Source organism: Carassius carassius, chromosome 48 (genome assembly GCF_963082965.1).
Source record: "Carassius carassius chromosome 48, fCarCar2.1, whole genome shotgun sequence".
NCBI lineage: Eukaryota > Metazoa > Chordata > Actinopteri > Cypriniformes > Cyprinidae > Carassius > Carassius carassius.
Genome location: NC_081802.1, coordinates 16,523,803 through 16,540,738, shown reverse-complemented (window position 1 = coordinate 16,540,738; position 16,936 = coordinate 16,523,803). Strand labels below are relative to the sequence as shown.

The 16,936-nt window shown below is 39.5% G+C and overlaps 1 protein-coding gene across 1 annotated transcript; it reads left to right on the top strand.

Moving 5' to 3' along the window:
• The first annotated feature begins 2,945 nt into the window (after positions 1 to 2,945).
• lsm3 (LSM3 homolog, U6 small nuclear RNA and mRNA degradation associated) lies at positions 2,946 to 10,510 on the top strand. The gene is made up of 4 exons (XM_059543794.1): positions 2,946 to 3,061; positions 3,262 to 3,372; positions 9,926 to 10,021; positions 10,232 to 10,510. Exons 1-4 carry the CDS (start codon positions 3,041 to 3,043, stop codon positions 10,310 to 10,312), a joined length of 309 nt encoding a protein of 102 aa, XP_059399777.1. The 5' UTR covers positions 2,946 to 3,040; the 3' UTR covers positions 10,313 to 10,510.
• The last annotated feature ends 6,426 nt before the right edge of the window (positions 10,511 to 16,936 follow it).

The window sequence follows — 16,936 nt, the reverse complement described above, 5'->3', positions numbered from 1 at the left end:
AACTTGTTACAAGTTTGTGCCTGACAATGAATTGGCATGGCAACGAGGCGGAGAGGCTTGCCGCCCATTGCGTTCAAAGTTAACGGTTTTTGCTTCATCTCCTAGACTGAGATGCACAGGGATGAAGCTACTGATGCTAACTTTGGGCTAACCTTTAGCCCAAATCCTCCCTCACTTAAGCCGTGAAAGGCTGTTGACTAACGTTAGGTTTTAAAAACATTACATTTTATTTTGATTAAAAAGGTGACCGGACCTTCATACCGCTAGCTTACTAAAATAAAATGGCTGAATTCATACAAGCACTTGCTGCTACACATCAATGTTTAACGTAATAGGTATCCAAGTTCACCTGCCATCTGGTACTGCATTTTTCCAAACGTTCCTTCTTTGTTGCAGACTTTGATAAATTAATTGCTGCAAAATTTTCAGTGAATATAAAACTACTAACTTAAACGTTAGACACTTTTAAATAAGGCTAACATTAGATAGGACACACACAGGCAGTCAGCACATTAATGACTGCGACGTTAACCTTATTGTGATTAAAACTCACGTTCAGATAATTTTGAACCGTAACGTCTATGCAATAATCAAAATGAACACATAGTTGTTATCACAAATCTAAAATAGAAAAGTCAAAACTTACCGAAAATAAGTCAGCCAAAAGTGACCGCCCAAACCAACCATCTCTGCCACTGCCAGACGGATCTTGTTTAAAAAAGAAAAAAAAAGCACGCGGATTCAAACGCACTTTGCTTTTCAGATTAAAATTTACTTAGTATTTTCAGGTGAATGTGCTGTGACCATAAAACATTAAATAGTTCTTGTAAATATATAATACAATTTACTCTTTCTTCTCAGTTATGTTATTACATGAATAAATAGTGTCATTTTTACTTAAGATATTATAGTTCCAACTTAATCTTGATTTTACAATGTATAAATTACATTAATTAATGTAATAGATTTTACCATACCACAAAGTCATTATTTTCAGTGTATGGTAAATATGAGTTAACGATAGTGTTTATAATTAAACCACAGTAGCCACAAATGTACAGTTCTCTGAGACGTTATTAAATGTTCTTTAACATCATGAACCATAAAATGTAGTCAGGGTTCTGCTATGGTTTATTTTCATAATAGGTAAATACGGTCACATCTCCTTGATTCAGCAGCTGCACGATGTGACGCCGAGAGTCCTGTCTTGAATCTAGAGATCTGGAGCTGATTCAGTGTAGATCGGTAGCTTAGTGGTTCGTGACTGTCGTCTCGCGGCGCACCGTCTTTTAGCAACACAGACGTACTTTTTTTTTTTTTTGTTTATCCTACTTACTTTAGCCACGAAACGGGCGATCATACTAATAACTTGTAATCTTTACAAGAATATCTGAATCATGCAATGAGCAAGTCTGCGTTTATTAAACACTTAATATCGCATTAGTTTGTGCTTTCAGAATCACCGAATCTGCTGCCGTTGTTCCAGCACATCTGCAGCGGGGACCTGAACCAGGAAGTTGGTCACCAGATAACACGGTAACTAGTTAAACCGTAACACCGGGAAGATTAGGCAAATAGACTGGTGACGTAGGTCTGCGTAGGTTTCTCAATACAAAGTATGCTGATTTCGGACTTGCATCCTCAGTAGTTCAGACTTTGTGCATTCGACTCGGGAGTGTGATGTCTGCGAGGACGCAGGTCCGGTAATTCGCCAAACAGCAGCGTACTTGATAACATGTCAGCTCGCCTTGACTACTGCAATTTTCCTCACTGTATATTTACAATAAAACGAAAAAGGATATGAAATACCACTGCCTCCTTTCATTTTTCATTTAAACATAATAATAGCAACAGAAATGTACTTAGCTCAGGGAAATATGTATATACAGTGGTTACAAACGAAACTAAATATTATATCAATTGCCTCTTTTATTACCATCGACTGTGAGTGACGTCACTTCCCAATGCAAACACGCCCAATAAAATGGCCCCACCCCTGTCACTTGATTGACAGGTTTCAGTGTAGACGTTGGAAATTCAAATGCAAAAGGAATTGCGAGTTTTGGCAGTTTACATGCACAGTGCAGAGAGTGAAAAGGCAAATGTGGTAATTAATATTAAATTAATTATTTAAATATGACAGGCTCATAGCTCGTATGGGAAACACAATTGCAAACGGACTTTGCATTTCCATTTTACATTTTGCAGACACTGTGCGTTCACTTAAACGAAAATGCAAACGATAATGCGCGATTTGCATTTGCGTTTGGATTATGTCACACTTTATGTGTCCACAAATTGAAAACGTAATTGCAAATACAATTTGCAATTCATTTTGAATAAAGTCCGGAATATCATTCCATAGTTATAATCATCAAAATGAAAAGAAATAAACATTTGAAATATATCAGTCTGTGTATAATGAATGAATATAATATACAAGTTTCACTTTTTGATGATATTCTAATTTTATGACCAGCATCTGTATATATACACAAACAAATTAGCCCACATACATACATATATTTATATAGGCTACGGTTGAGTAATAATTGCCCCTCTCTCAGGTAGTGATTTCAGTCACTACACCTTACATTTCTGTGCATGGCCTTGTTGGTATGCTTTTTTTTTTTTTACCTTTTATTTAACGAGTTAGCAAGCCACATCAGTGCACATTATTCCAAGAGCCTTTGCGATTAGACATGAAAACGTATTGCGTCAAAGCGTTACTTTTCTCACCGCTGGCGGGAATGGACCAATCAACGACGTTTGTGATACTGAACAAGGACGTTAAAGATTTTTAAGGATAAGTTTCTAGAAAGATTGATTTTCATTTATATATCAGTTACACGGTCCTTGAAATTTATAGATGTGAAATATCACACTTTGTTTTGTTTACAAATGTGTCCTGTACAAATGTGTCCTCGTGTTTTCGGGCCATCCAGCGCCCCCTGGAGGAACAGCTCGGTCTGACAGGAAACACTTCCCGGCCAATGATCTCTGGGAGACAAGCGAAAAGCATTTCGGGTAACTTTGAAAGATGGCGGACGACGCGGAGCAGGTACGTTATGCTGTTTAGTTTTCTATAAGCGAGTGTATATCTTTATTAGCTTGATAACCGCGGAGCTCAGACACGTCGGGCGTTTTTATGTATGTCTCACTGAACACACGAGAATGTCGAGGCAGTTTATAACCAGCAGCTCTTGTTGTTCATATGGATAATTTCATCAGTTTTACTGGAACATAATACGTATTTTGCAGCAACAAACCAGCAACACAGTAGAAGAGCCTCTGGATCTGATCCGGCTGAGTCTGGATGAGCGGATCTACGTCAAGATGAGGAACGACAGAGAACTGCGCGGCAGACTGCACGTGAGAGACTTTCTTTGCTCTTCTCTTGCTATTGCAGGGCTTTATAATGATATGATTGGGGCCACTGAGTTTCGGATATTTCCAGAATTTAATTGCCTTTTCTTTGTATCTTTAAGATTAGAGGATATTTGCCCAATTCTGCCCTGCATGTGTTTTTTGTTGTATTTATGCACGCAGGGTCTCATTTTTTTCTCATTTGGTGAGATCTTGGTTTGGATTTGTCAGTGGACCCCACACCTCACTGCTATAGAGGGCAATGGGCTCAATTACAGTCACTCACTCTCATAACTCTCATTCACTCACTCTCGCTCACTCACTCTCGCTCATTCGCTCTATCGCTCTCGCTCATTCGCTCTATCGCTCTCGCTCATTCGCTCTATCGCTCTCGCTCATTCGCTCTATCACTCTCGCTCATTCGCTCTATCACTCTCGCTCATTCGCTCTATCACTCTCGCTCTCTCACTCTTGTCTCACTCACTCTATCACTCTCGCTCACTTTCACTCTCGCTCATTCGCTCTCTCACTCTCGCTCATTCGCTCTCTCACTCTCGCTCATTCGCTCTCTCACTCTCGCTCTCTCACTCTCGCTCATTCGCTCTATCACTCTCGCTCATTCGCTCTATCGCTCTCGCTCATTCGCTCTGTCGCTCTCGCTCATTCACTCACTCACTCTCGCTCATTCGCTCTATCGCTCTCGCTCATTCGCTCTGTCGCTCTCGCTCATTCACTCACTCACTCTCGCTCATTCGCTCTATCGCTCTCGCTCATTTGCTCTATCGCTCTCGCTCATTCGCTCTATCGCTCTCGCTCATTCGCTCTATCGCTATCGCTCTCGCTCATTTGCTCTATCGCTCTCGCTCATTCGCTCTATCACTCTCGCTCATTTGCTCTATCACTCTCGCCCACTCTCGCTCATTCGCTCTATCGCTCTCGCTCATTTGCTCTATCGCTCTCGCTCATTCGCTCTATCACTCTCGCTCATTCGCTCTATCACTCTCGCCCACTCTCACTCGCTCACTCACTCTCGCTCATTCGCTCTATCGCTCTCGCTCATTCGCTCTATCGCTCTCGCTCATTCGCTCTATCGCTCTCGCTCATTCGCTCTATCGCTCTCGCTCATTCGCTCTATCGCTCTCGCTCATTCGCTCTATCACTCTCGCTCATTCGCTCTATCACACTCGCTCTCTCACTCTTGCTCACTCACTCTATCACTCTCGCTCACTCACTCTCGCTCACTTTCACTCTCGCTCACTCGCTCTCTCACTCTCGCTCACTCGCTCTCTCACTCTCGCTCACTCGCTCTCTCACTCTCGCTCATTCGCTCTCTCACTCTCGCTCACTCGCTCTCTCACTCTCGCTCACTCGCTCTCTCGCTCATTCGCTCTATCGCTCTCGCTCATTCGCTCTATCGCTCTCGCTCATTCGCTCTATCGCTCTCGCTCATTCGCTCTATCGCTCTCGCTCATTCGCTCTATCGCTCTCGCTCATTCGCTCTATCGCTCTCGCTCATTCGCTCTATCACTCTCGCTCATTCGCTCTATCACTCTCGCTCATTCGCTCTATCACTCTCGCTCATTCGCTCTATCACACTCGCTCTCTCACTCTTGCTCACTCACTCTATCACTCTCGCTCACTCACTCTCGCTCACTTTCCCTCTCGCTCATTCGCTCTCTCACTCTCGCTCATTCGCTCTCTCACTCTCGCTCTCTCACTCTCGCTCATTCGCTCTATCGCTCTCGCTCATTCGCTCTGTCGCTCTCGCTCATTCACTCACTCACTCTCGCTCATTCGCTCTATCGCTCTCGCTCATTCGCTCTATCGCTCTCGCTCATTCGCTCTGTCGCTCTCGCTCATTCACTCACTCACTCTCGCTCATTCGCTCTATCGCTCTCGCTCATTCGCTCATTCGCTCTGTCGCTCTCGCTCATTCGCTCTATCGCTCTCGCTCATTCGCTCTATCGCTCTCGCTCATTCGCTCTATCGCTCTCGCTCATTCGCTCTATCACTCTCGCTCATTCGCTCTATCACTCTCGCTCATTCGCTCTATCACTCGCTCATTCGCTCTATCACACTCGCTCTCTCACTCTTGCTCACTCACTCTCTCACTCTTGCTCACTCACTCTATCACTCTCGCTCACTTTCCCTCTCGCTCATTCGCTCATTCGCTCTCTCACTCTCGCTCTCTCACTCTCGCTCATTCGCTCTATCGCTCTCGCTCATTCGCTCTGTCGCTCTCGCTCATTCACTCACTCACTCTCGCTCATTCGCTCTATCGCTCTCGCTCATTCGCTCTGTCGCTCTCGCTCATTCACTCACTCACTCTCGCTCATTCGCTCTATCGCTCTCGCTCATTCGCTCTATCGCTATCGCTCTCGCTCATTTGCTCTATCGCTCTCGCTCATTTGCTCTATCGCTCTCGCTCATTTGCTCTATCGCTCTCGCTCATTCGCTCTATCACTCTCGCTCATTCGCTCTATCACTCTCGCCCACTCTCACTCGCTCACTCACTCTCGCTCATTCGCTCTATCGCTCTCGCTCATTCGCTCTATCGCTCTCGCTCATTCGCTCTATCGCTCTCGCTCATTCGCTCTATCACTCTCGCTCATTCGCTCTATCACACTCGCTCTCTCACTCTTGCTCACTCACTCTATCACTCTCGCTCACTTTCACTCTCGCTCACTTTCACTCTCGCTCACTTTCACTCTCGCTCGCTCACTCGCTCTCTCACTCTCGCTCACTCGCTCTCTCACTCTCGCTCATTCGCTCTCTCACTCTCGCTCATTCGCTCTCTCACTCTCGCTCACTCGCTCTCGCTCATTCGCTCTATCGCTCTCGCTCATTCGCTCTATCGCTCTCGCTCATTCGCTCTATCACTCTCGCTCACTCTCACTCGCTCACTCACTCTCGCTCATTCGCTCTATCGCTCTCGCTCATTCGCGCTCTCGCTCATTCGCTCTATCGCTCTCGCTCATTCGCTCTATCGCTCTCGCTCATTCGCTCTATCACTCTCGCTCATTCGCTCTATCACACTCGCTCTCTCACTCTTGCTCACTCACTCTCACTCTCGCTCACTCACTCTCGCTCACTCACTCTCGCTCACTCACTCTCGCTCACTTTCACTCTCGCTCATTCGCTCTCTCACTATCGCTCTCTCGCTCACTCGCTCTCGCTCTCTCGCTCACTCGCTCTCGCTCTCTCGCTCTCTCTCTCGCTCACTCGCTCTCTCACTCTCGCTCACTCACTCTCACTCTCGCTCACTCGCTCTCTCACTCTCGCTCACTCACTTTCACTCTCGCTCACTCGCTCTCTCACTCTCGCTCACTCACTCTATCACTCTCGCTCACTCACACTCGCTCACTTTCACTCTCGCTCATTCACTCTCTCACTCTCGCTTACTCGCTCTCTCACTCTCGCTCACTCGCTCTCTCACTCTCGCTCACTCACTCTATCACTCTCTAAGTTGGTTTATTGGCATGACATTTGAGTTACAGTATTGCCAAAGCATTTAAATACAGAATAAAATGGTTAAATAATCTAAGTAAAAGGAGACAATAATGAGTAATGAATGAGAGAAAAATAGATCAATACAATAAAAATAACAGCAGATAATATTTATAACATTAATAATTATATATATTATATTAGGGATGCACCGAAATGAAAATTCTTGGCCGAAACCAAGGCCGAAACACCGAAAGAAATTATGCCAATTATTAATACCATTGCATTTATTGCTATGACCGTGTACTAACTTTAGTAAAGACATTGCAATTGTATAAATTAATATTAAAGTTTCAAAGATAATTACAATTACATAAATAATAAAAAAAAAAACATAAAAATACATAATTACAAATTATGCAAATATTTATTAAGCACATTGCAACAATGCACAGTATTAAAATAAAATTCAAACTAAAAATGTATCCCACTCATGTGTATATTAAATAATAATGTACAGGCCTACTGGCCTGCAGAAAGGTTTTAAAATGAACTGTTCTCTCATAAAAACAAAGTGCATTTAGGTGAAGTGCATTTGAATTTTTTTCTCTGTAGGACTAGAAAGTGCAGTACTTCTCCAGTATAGGCAAGAGGGTTATCACTTCTGGGGATGGGGACTTCAGACAGATAACCATCTAGCTGTTAAGCAGTTGAGCTTGTCATCTACCTGACATTTGAGAAATATTTGAGAGAGTGTATTTAAATAGGGCCAGGGCATAAATAAACATTTTTATCAAATTAAAGCAGAAATCTAGCAGAAAATCTAGCAGAAAAATGGCTACAATCTGATATTATGTATGTGTGTGTGTGTGTGTGTGTGTGTGTGTATAATATATATATATATATATATGTATATATATGTATATGTCACATATATAGTAGCCCAAGAACAAAACAGCCAACGTATTATTATTATTTGAGGCACTTTCTTGCAGAATTTCACTCAACATATCAGACACCGAGGGTGTATGTCCCTCATCTGGTGCAGACATGAGTCTTTTTTTCTGCGCTCTGATCAGTCTCCTGCGCTTGGCGCTTCTCCGTCTCCACGCGGGTTCTCCGCATCCAGCGGGGCCTGGATCATTTCTCGTGCGCGCTGCCTTATTTCCGCATCCAAGTAATGGTCTTTATAACGCGGATCAAGCACATTCGCGATGAAGTGCAGAGGATCCGAAAAGATCTCAGTGAGACGTGTGCTAACAGACTCTACTTTTCTTTGTTTTCACTTCGTGGTCTGTCTTAATGTCTTTGTTAGGAGACGCTTTAGTGCTGCGAATACAGGAAAAAGAAGAGAGAGAATGTTCTCACTGGTGTGAAGTGAATGTCGCGGGGAGCTCGTGGTCTGCGCTGTGCAGGTGCACGTGCAGGTCGCGGTTTCTGTTTGCGTCATCACAACATTTCGGCCGTGTTGTTTCGGTGATTAAAGTCTATCGGCCGAAAACCGAAAATGCCATTTTCGGCCGAAAATTTTCGGTGGCCGAATATTCGGTGCATCCCTATATTATATACAATTAAGAATATCAAATAAATCAGTTGAATACAATCAGTTATCAATTTCGTATGGTGTATAAATATTTAGCAGCTATTGTGACTGCCGTCTCATTCTCTCCAAGTATATAGAGTAGTTTCTCTGAGTCATTTAGAGACAAGAATGAAGGATTCAAAGCTTCAAACTGTGGGAAGAATGTTTCTCTTGTAGTGCTGTATTTGTGTTTCTCATCCTCTGTTTGATTCAGCTCACAGTGTTTGCCTCTCTTCTCTCGCCAGCCAGGATTTTTTATGTCTACCGATCTCTATTTCCAAATCATGATCACGGAGTCAATATTTTGAAAGGATTTGTCTTTCTTGATTGATAAATAATTTTAGTGGTTAATCCAATTTTGTGGTTCTATTCAGGGCCGAATAACACTGGAGTTTGGTTTGGAGATCAAATTCATTTTCTCTCTTTCACACTTTCACTCTCTCTCTCACTCTCTCTCTCACTCACTCTCTCTCTCTCTCTCTCTCTCTCTCTCTCACTCTCTCTCTCTTTCTCTCTCTCTTTCTCTCTCTCTCTCACTCTCTCTCTCACTCTCACTCTCTCTCTTTCTCTCTCACTCTCTCTCTTTCTCTCTCACTCTCTCTCTTTCTCTCTCACTCTCTCTCTTTCTCTCTCACTCTCTCTCTCTCACTCTCTCTCACTCTCTCTCACTCTCTCTCACTCTCTCTCACTCTCTCTCACTCTCACTCTCACTCTCACTCTCTCTCACTCTTTCTCACTCACTGATTCATTCAGCAGCCCGTCTGATGATCAGATCTCATTCAGAACAACACAGTGTTAACAAAAGATAATCTTCTGATTTAATGAAATTGGGCTTTTTTAATTTCAATGTGATATTATTATAGTTTTACATATTGTTTATTTTTCAGTTCATTTTTTTTTGTCATTTTAATTGTTTCATATATATATAATATAATATAATATTGTGTGTATAGTTTTCATGAATTTCATAAATTTGCTGCTTAATATTTTTTTGGAAACGGTGATAAATTTTTCAGGATTCTTTGATAAGTCTAAAAGAACAGCATTTATTCAAAATACACTACCATTCAAAAGTTTGGGCTCAGTATTTTTTTATTTTAATTTTATTTTTGAAAGGAATAAATGCTTTTATTCAGCAAAGATGTTAAATTTATAAAAAGTGATAAAATTTTTTTAAAAATCCTGAAAAAGTATCACAGGTTATAAAAAACATATTAAGCAGCACAACTCTTTCCAACACTGATAATAAATCATCATATTATTCTGATTTCTGAAGATCATGTGACACTGAAGACTGGAGCAATGATGCTGAAAATGCACCTTTATGTATCAAGAACTAATTACGTTTTAAAATGTATTAAAATACAAAACGTATTTAAAATGGTAATAATATTGTACAATATTATTTTTTTTTTCTGTATTTCTGATCAAAGAAACAACCATGATGAACAGAAGAGACTTCTTCTTTTAAACAGCAGTGAATATTTATTAGTTTTTATTATTATTATTATTATTATTATTCCGCAATAGGCCTATGACCAGCACTTAAACATGATCCTCGGAGATGTCGAAGAGACCGTGACGACTGTGGAAATCGATGAAGAGACGTATGAGGAGATTTACAAGGTAACTGCAATTGCGATTTTAAATTTTAACGCAAGCGACAAATCCTAATTGGTTTTGCATCAGTCTGTTGTAAACATCACCCATATTCTGTTTCAGCCTGTTCCGAAAATTTGAATTGTCATTAGTTTAATATTGGTGATAAATAGCAAGTCCAACAAAATTCCAAATGAATCAAGTGTTGTTGACCTGCGTATCACGTGTGTTTTGCAGTCGACGAAGCGTAACATCCCCATGCTGTTCGTTCGAGGCGATGGAGTCGTGTTGGTGGCTCCGCCGCTGAGGGTCGGATAACTAACTTGACTTGTACACAATTATGCTTTTTGGACTCTAAATTCTTCAAGTGGATGACGTTTTTCGTTTTTGGAAGCACAGAGCTGTAAATCTGTTTTTTTTGCAAAGCTGAACTTTCGCTTTATGTTTTGGAAACCCTTAATGGCAGTTCATTTGCGCAACGTGTTTAGTGACTCATTAAAATGATCGAAGCTTAAATGTTTCCAAATGGCTTTCACTAATGTAATAAAATCTTTATGGTTTGTCAAGCAGAAATCTTTCTACAAAACATCACAAAAAGCATCATTAACTCAACATTGAGACATTAGAACAATTTATTTTGTTTGTTTTTTGTATGATTGATGTCATGATGGGATATTATCATGGGAGTTAATACATTTCTTTAAAAGGCATGCATTTTTTATAATACTATATAAAGTTTGGACAAGATTTTTTTTAAATGCAGCAAGAACAGTTATTAAATACTATTACAGACATTACTGTTTTTTATGACATTATCATTACTGATCAGAAATCATTCTAATATGCTGATTTGCTGCTTAATTATTTTCAATTATTAGTATAGTTCTCAATTATGTAAAATGGCTCTTGTGAATAAGTTTTTTTTTTCTGTACAAATTGATTTTTTCGTGATTCATTTGATGAAAATAAAGTTAAAAAGTAATCATCTGCCATAGAAATTTTCAGTAACATTATAAATGGTTTTACACCACGTTAATCAGTTTAATGCATCCTTGCTAAATCTGAGATTAATCGAAACTTTTGATTGGTAATGTATCATGTATCATATCCACAAAACTATTAAGCAGCACAACTTTTTTGAACACTGATAATAATGTTTCTTGAGCACCAAATATGAGCAATTAAAGGTACAATGTGTAATATTTACAACAATCTATTTACAGAAATGCAATTTAAATATACATAACTATGTTTTCAATTGTGTATAAAGACCTAACTTAATGATTCATTATATATTTATTACCTTAGATTGAGCAATTTTTATCTTCCCTTACACGGAAGTCGCCATGTTTGTACAGTAGCCCTAAACGGACAAACTGCTCTACAGAGCGCGTTTCGTAACTTTATTGTTCATGTGAATAAAACACTGACACAATGATGAAACAAGAACATTAACGTTAGCAATAACATCGATTTATTGAATTAAGTAAATATAATTCATAATTTACCTTCGAAAATAAATCTCATTGCTCTCAGCAAGCTGTTGGTTGCAATTCACAACCTAGAATCTACACACTGCACCTTTAAAGCAGGGAACGGACAAGGTAATTAGACTTTCACATTACATTTTCATATAATGGGTAGGTTTTTAAGGCTTTTCCCTTTTTCCTCGTTATGCCTTGATGAATGAAAGAGCTCCATTGTAGATCACGATACAGCAGCCACGGAAAGAACTGTTGAAAGTAAACCACTACCTTCTGTTTACGTGCAGAAGAGATGTGTGTGTGAACTACTCTCTCCAGTAGAGGGCAGTGTATGAATGGATTGGGGTCGATCTTGTAAGGTTTTGATTTGTTATCTTACTGTCACGTTGTATAAATTCAGCTCAAGTTACCCGTAGTTTGATATTTTATAACAAACGTTGAGTGCCTCTCTTTATTTTATATCTGTGTGGCACTTTTATCACTACCCACAATTCTTAGCAGAGAGCCATGGAAGCCAATTCACATTTTTACTTCATTGGATGCCTGTTAGATCTTATAGAAATTAGAAAAAATGAAAACTTATACTTCACTTTAGTTATAGTTAGGCTATAGTTACTCTTGTCAGATCAATATTTTATTTTAATTTAATTTAATGTTAAAGCCAGTTTTAAGATGCATCATAACTTTTCATCTAATTTAATGTATTTTCTTTTATCATAAACATGGTCCATATTTAATTTTTTTTAATCATTATAAATGCATCATCCAAAAAAATAAAAAAAATAACATCTTTTATCGTCATAAGCAGGGGCCAAAATAGCCATTGTTAATAGACTACAAAACATGTACTATATAATTTTAGTTTATTTTACCCAACTGATACCACCATTTTGTCAGCTTTGGTCAACCGAGCAAATACTCATTTTTTCCTGTTTTCTGAAAATAATAACAAAAGCCAACTGAATTTGAATTCTGTAATTAGTTATGTAGTGGGTGTATTGGTATGGAGTGTGGTTTGTTTGTGTACTGATAAATGTGTGTGTGAACGATATTTATTTCCTGGTAGTTATGGACTGAGTTATAAAAAATATTTTTGTCAACAAACATGGTTAATGTTAATATATAATATGATTACGACCATGAACGAGTGCAGATGGAGCCAGTGTTACTCTTTTGATCCAGCGGGGGCGCTGTTGTCGTTCCGTGCAGCGTGGAAGTGTTTCATCTCCCATAATTACGTTCCCCGCAATTAACATTAAATTCGCGTTTCAGTTACACTTTCAATGATGTGTCAAACGGCCTCTTGGGTCAAAACTTGCTCCAGAAATAGAGCAGTTGTTTGGAGAAGAACACCAAAATAATGCTTTCCCATGATATGTATGGGTCTTTCCCATCAGCGAGACCGTGATGCAGAGTTCTCCATGAACAAGATGGCCTAACTTTTCCCACAGCCTAAAATAGCCTCCTGGAGGTGGTGGATAACCAAATATAGCTAGTTTTGGGAGCGGACCAGAGGAAACACAGTTATGAACAGCTGACCAATGTTACAAATCTGTCCCTAACTCAAAACAGTGTTATTGTAACATCAGGATGGTGGTCATGTGCTAAAACGAGTGCTTTGAACAATAAAATGTTAAATATTACCAATGTTAGTTTTATGTTAAAAAAGAAAACAACAAATGAGCTGGTAATTGGCAAATTTATTTGAGATTTTCTGTGGAGGAATTGAGGAACACCGAGTTGTTCCACCAATCTTTAGGGGAAGTCATGGCCTAATGGTTAGAGAGTCGGACTCCCAATCGAAAGGTTGTGAGTTCGAGTCCCGGGCCGACAGGAATTGTGGGTGGGGGGAGTGCATGTACAGTTCTCTCTCCACCTTCAATACCATGACTTAGGTGCCCTTGAGCAAGGCATCGAACCCCCAACTGCTCCCCGGGCGCCGCAGCATAAATGGCTGCCCACTGCTCCGGGTGTGTGCTCACAGTGTGTGTTCACTGCTCTGTGTGTGTGCATTTCGGATGGGTTAAATGCAGAGCACAAATTCTGAGTATGGGTCACCATACTTGGCTGAATGTCACTTCACAAATACTGGATTAAATATTTTGACCAAATGTTTGGATAAAAATATAAGCATGGCCTCTAGATGGTTTAAATATTTTCTAGCTTCCTCCAAATGCATCCTGTGCTGGCATATGCAGTGGAAAAACAGGATCATTTTTAAAATGGAATTTGTGTATTTTTGCACTTGGGTAATTCACTCTCTTTGGCCACCTTCATTTGATCTTGTAACCCAACGCAGATTTTGCAAGAAAAACAAAGAAAGCTTGAGAGTTTGCATGCCTCGTTATTAGTGTTATTTCATATTTCAGACATGTTCCTGGGCTTTGCACTGATTACATAACAAAAACGGAGCTGATTCCTGCTCATTCAATAAAAAAACAATAAAAATAAAAAAAATGTGCAAAGTCCTTGTGCCCTCATTAATTTATTTTTATTTATGCTATTATTTGAGATGTAAAGCTGTTTAAATTATGGCAATGAAGTTGTAAAACTGGATGTTACTTTACACACATAAAACACACACATACAAGTTAGTAAGTGATTCTCCATAGAAAAATCATATTAACACTCATATTTGGTCATGTTTTAGAGCTATATAATTAAACAGTGAGTATTTTAACATTTATAAATTGACCCCATTAACTTCCCTCACTGTAACCTAAAGAAAAGTTAATAAAATGAGCTTTATTCAACATTAATCAACATTATAAGTGTTGCTGACTGATCTTAACTTCCTGAACCTGCAGTCTTCTTTAAATGATTAGAACTGCTTTGAATCTACATCACTCTTCAGAATCAGTGTTTCCTAACTAATGTGAAAAAATGTCTTCTGGCCATGAGGGACATGACATCAAAGACCTGCGGCTCTAGTCTTAGATTGGCTGAGTGTCCAGAAATCCTCCTAAGCTGGAAATAGCAGCGCTAAACATAGACGCACGGACTGGAAGTTGTTAAACAAATGTGCAAGGAAAGATGTTGGCAAGTCAGTGCAGAGTCCATTTGTTTTAGTATTAGTGTGATTTAATGATCTCGGGAACATATTTGCACAGGTGTGCCAATTTAGATTATTACTCATCCGTGCATGAACAGAGTCAAATGAAGTGTTTTTATTACTAGTAAATGGATATAGGTGGGCCTTTTATTTGTATTCTAGTGTGTCCATGTATTAGTATTGACATTATTTAAATGATTCTGAACTCAGTCACTCTAATGCTGTTAAGTGTGTAATGCAAAAAAATAAATAAAATAAACCTTTCCTAATTTTAGTTTGTGCTTCTATGACTTTCTTTCTTCTGTGAAAGACAAAAGAACATATAATATGCTCTGTATCTTCAAACTTTGATGGAATTGACCTTGAATAGACAGGCCTACGATCAGATTTATCATCTTGGCCAGTATTCAGACAAGATCCTGACGAAAACCAGCTTCGAGGTGAGTGAGATGATTGTCTTTCATACCTCACACACTAATGCACTTTATACATATTGTTTCAAGCATAAAGAAAACATGCACGTCTCAATTTTTGTAAGATCACACACACACACAAAGGTTAACTGTAGTCCATACCACCCAGTGGTGGAGAAAAACCAAAGCTTTAAGGCTGACAAATAACAATTTATTTTAAAATGTTCATGTCTTTGGCAATAATAATATTAATATTAGATTTCTTATTTAGTGTGGAAAACTGAATTGTTATTTTCTGTGCTCAGACGTTGACCAGCAGCGTTTCTGTTGACCCTCAAATGGACATATTTGAGCTAATACCAGAAAGGAATTTACAATCTGAAAACAGCTCCTTTCTACAACTTTATTACACACGACTGCCAGAAGGGTCTGGAAAGACTGCGGATGTTTGCCATGGATTCCTCATTTGATGACTTTCCTAGACATGCTACGGAGAGTTTTGGGTTCAACAGTGTCATTTGGGAGCCATGCTCGAAGTAAACAGAGCAATTTACATTGCTTAGAGGATATTATGGTAAATGTTTGTTTCCAATGACGTTGAATGGGTGACTTTGAAGTGTCCTGCCTGCATATAAACTGACCACAATTAAAACCTTTTTATTTTATTTATTTATTTAATTTTTTTTTTTGAGGAGACTGACTAACTCTGACCACGGTTAATGTGAAAGTCACATATGATTTCCTATTTCGGTCGCAGGTGGCCCGGTGAAATGATCTCCGTTACAAATACATCAGATACTTTCCCATCGTATGCGATCTGTCAGTAGAGTTTATGAAGCATTTAGTGACGAGACAATGGATGAGAAAGGCACATGTCCACAGAGCACCTGACTAATGGACAGCTGCGCTTCCCTTTAAAAGTCATGCTGACTGACTGCAGAAAGAGATAATAAATGGCCCTGGTGACCTTGAACAGATGCATGTGTCACAGATCACGCTCGAAACGCCAACGCGACACATTGCGCATAGATTATTGAGAGCAGCGCTGGAATAATTCGCTAAATGTATTTCTAGTGCCTTTGTCCTAACTGTTGCACAAATGCAATCAAAGACTGAACCGTTAAGGTTAAACTGACCAACACACCATTGTTTGCTTCCAAAAAAGTTCACAACTGCCATAACCAATCAACTGTGAGGCGCAACCACTCAGGCCAATCAGCTTTCAGTATCACATGTCACCAAACCTACTTGTTGATACGATAACAGGTGAGGAGAAAATAAAAGGTTAGCAAAATATCGATGAAATACAAATTAAAGAAGGACTTCACAACAAGTAACAAATGACATGGCCATATATAAAAGTCCCAAATAAGGGAATTCCTTTACTGAGTAGAAGCAATAGGGCTCTGAACAAGGCTTCTATTTATTTTGCCTTTACTAAAACAGACTGTTATGCTGCTTGATAATGCACTCTGGTATTGTTATCATATTATTTTAATTCATCATCACGGTCATAAACACACCATTCAGCACTTTCTAATTCTTATAGTTATTTATCTATCGTGCCTTACACATAAAAAAGAAAAAAAAAAACCTTTCCCCAACCACATAGAAGCGTCTTGGCACATTTGTGTTGTGGCTTCAAGTAGTGCATGGGTAAGCACCACTCGTCTAGTTGTGTTATTGCTCATTTTGTTATTGCTCACAGCTTAGGATAACCACACTTTGCTTTAGTACGGAGGTGAAGAAATACCAAAACGCGAACGTTACAGCTGCTCTGCCTATCAACAACAACTCAATTGCTCATGCAACAATAAAGCCATCAGACCACAAAACTGCAGTAGAAACTTGTAAAAATGTTATTAGGTTTCTGTTCGTGTTTTGCATCCCCAAGATGAACCTCATTTCTCTGATTTTTTTGTCCTTTTATTACACTCATTAACAGCTTGGTTATTTTGCTTATAATAATAATAATATATATATATACTGAAAA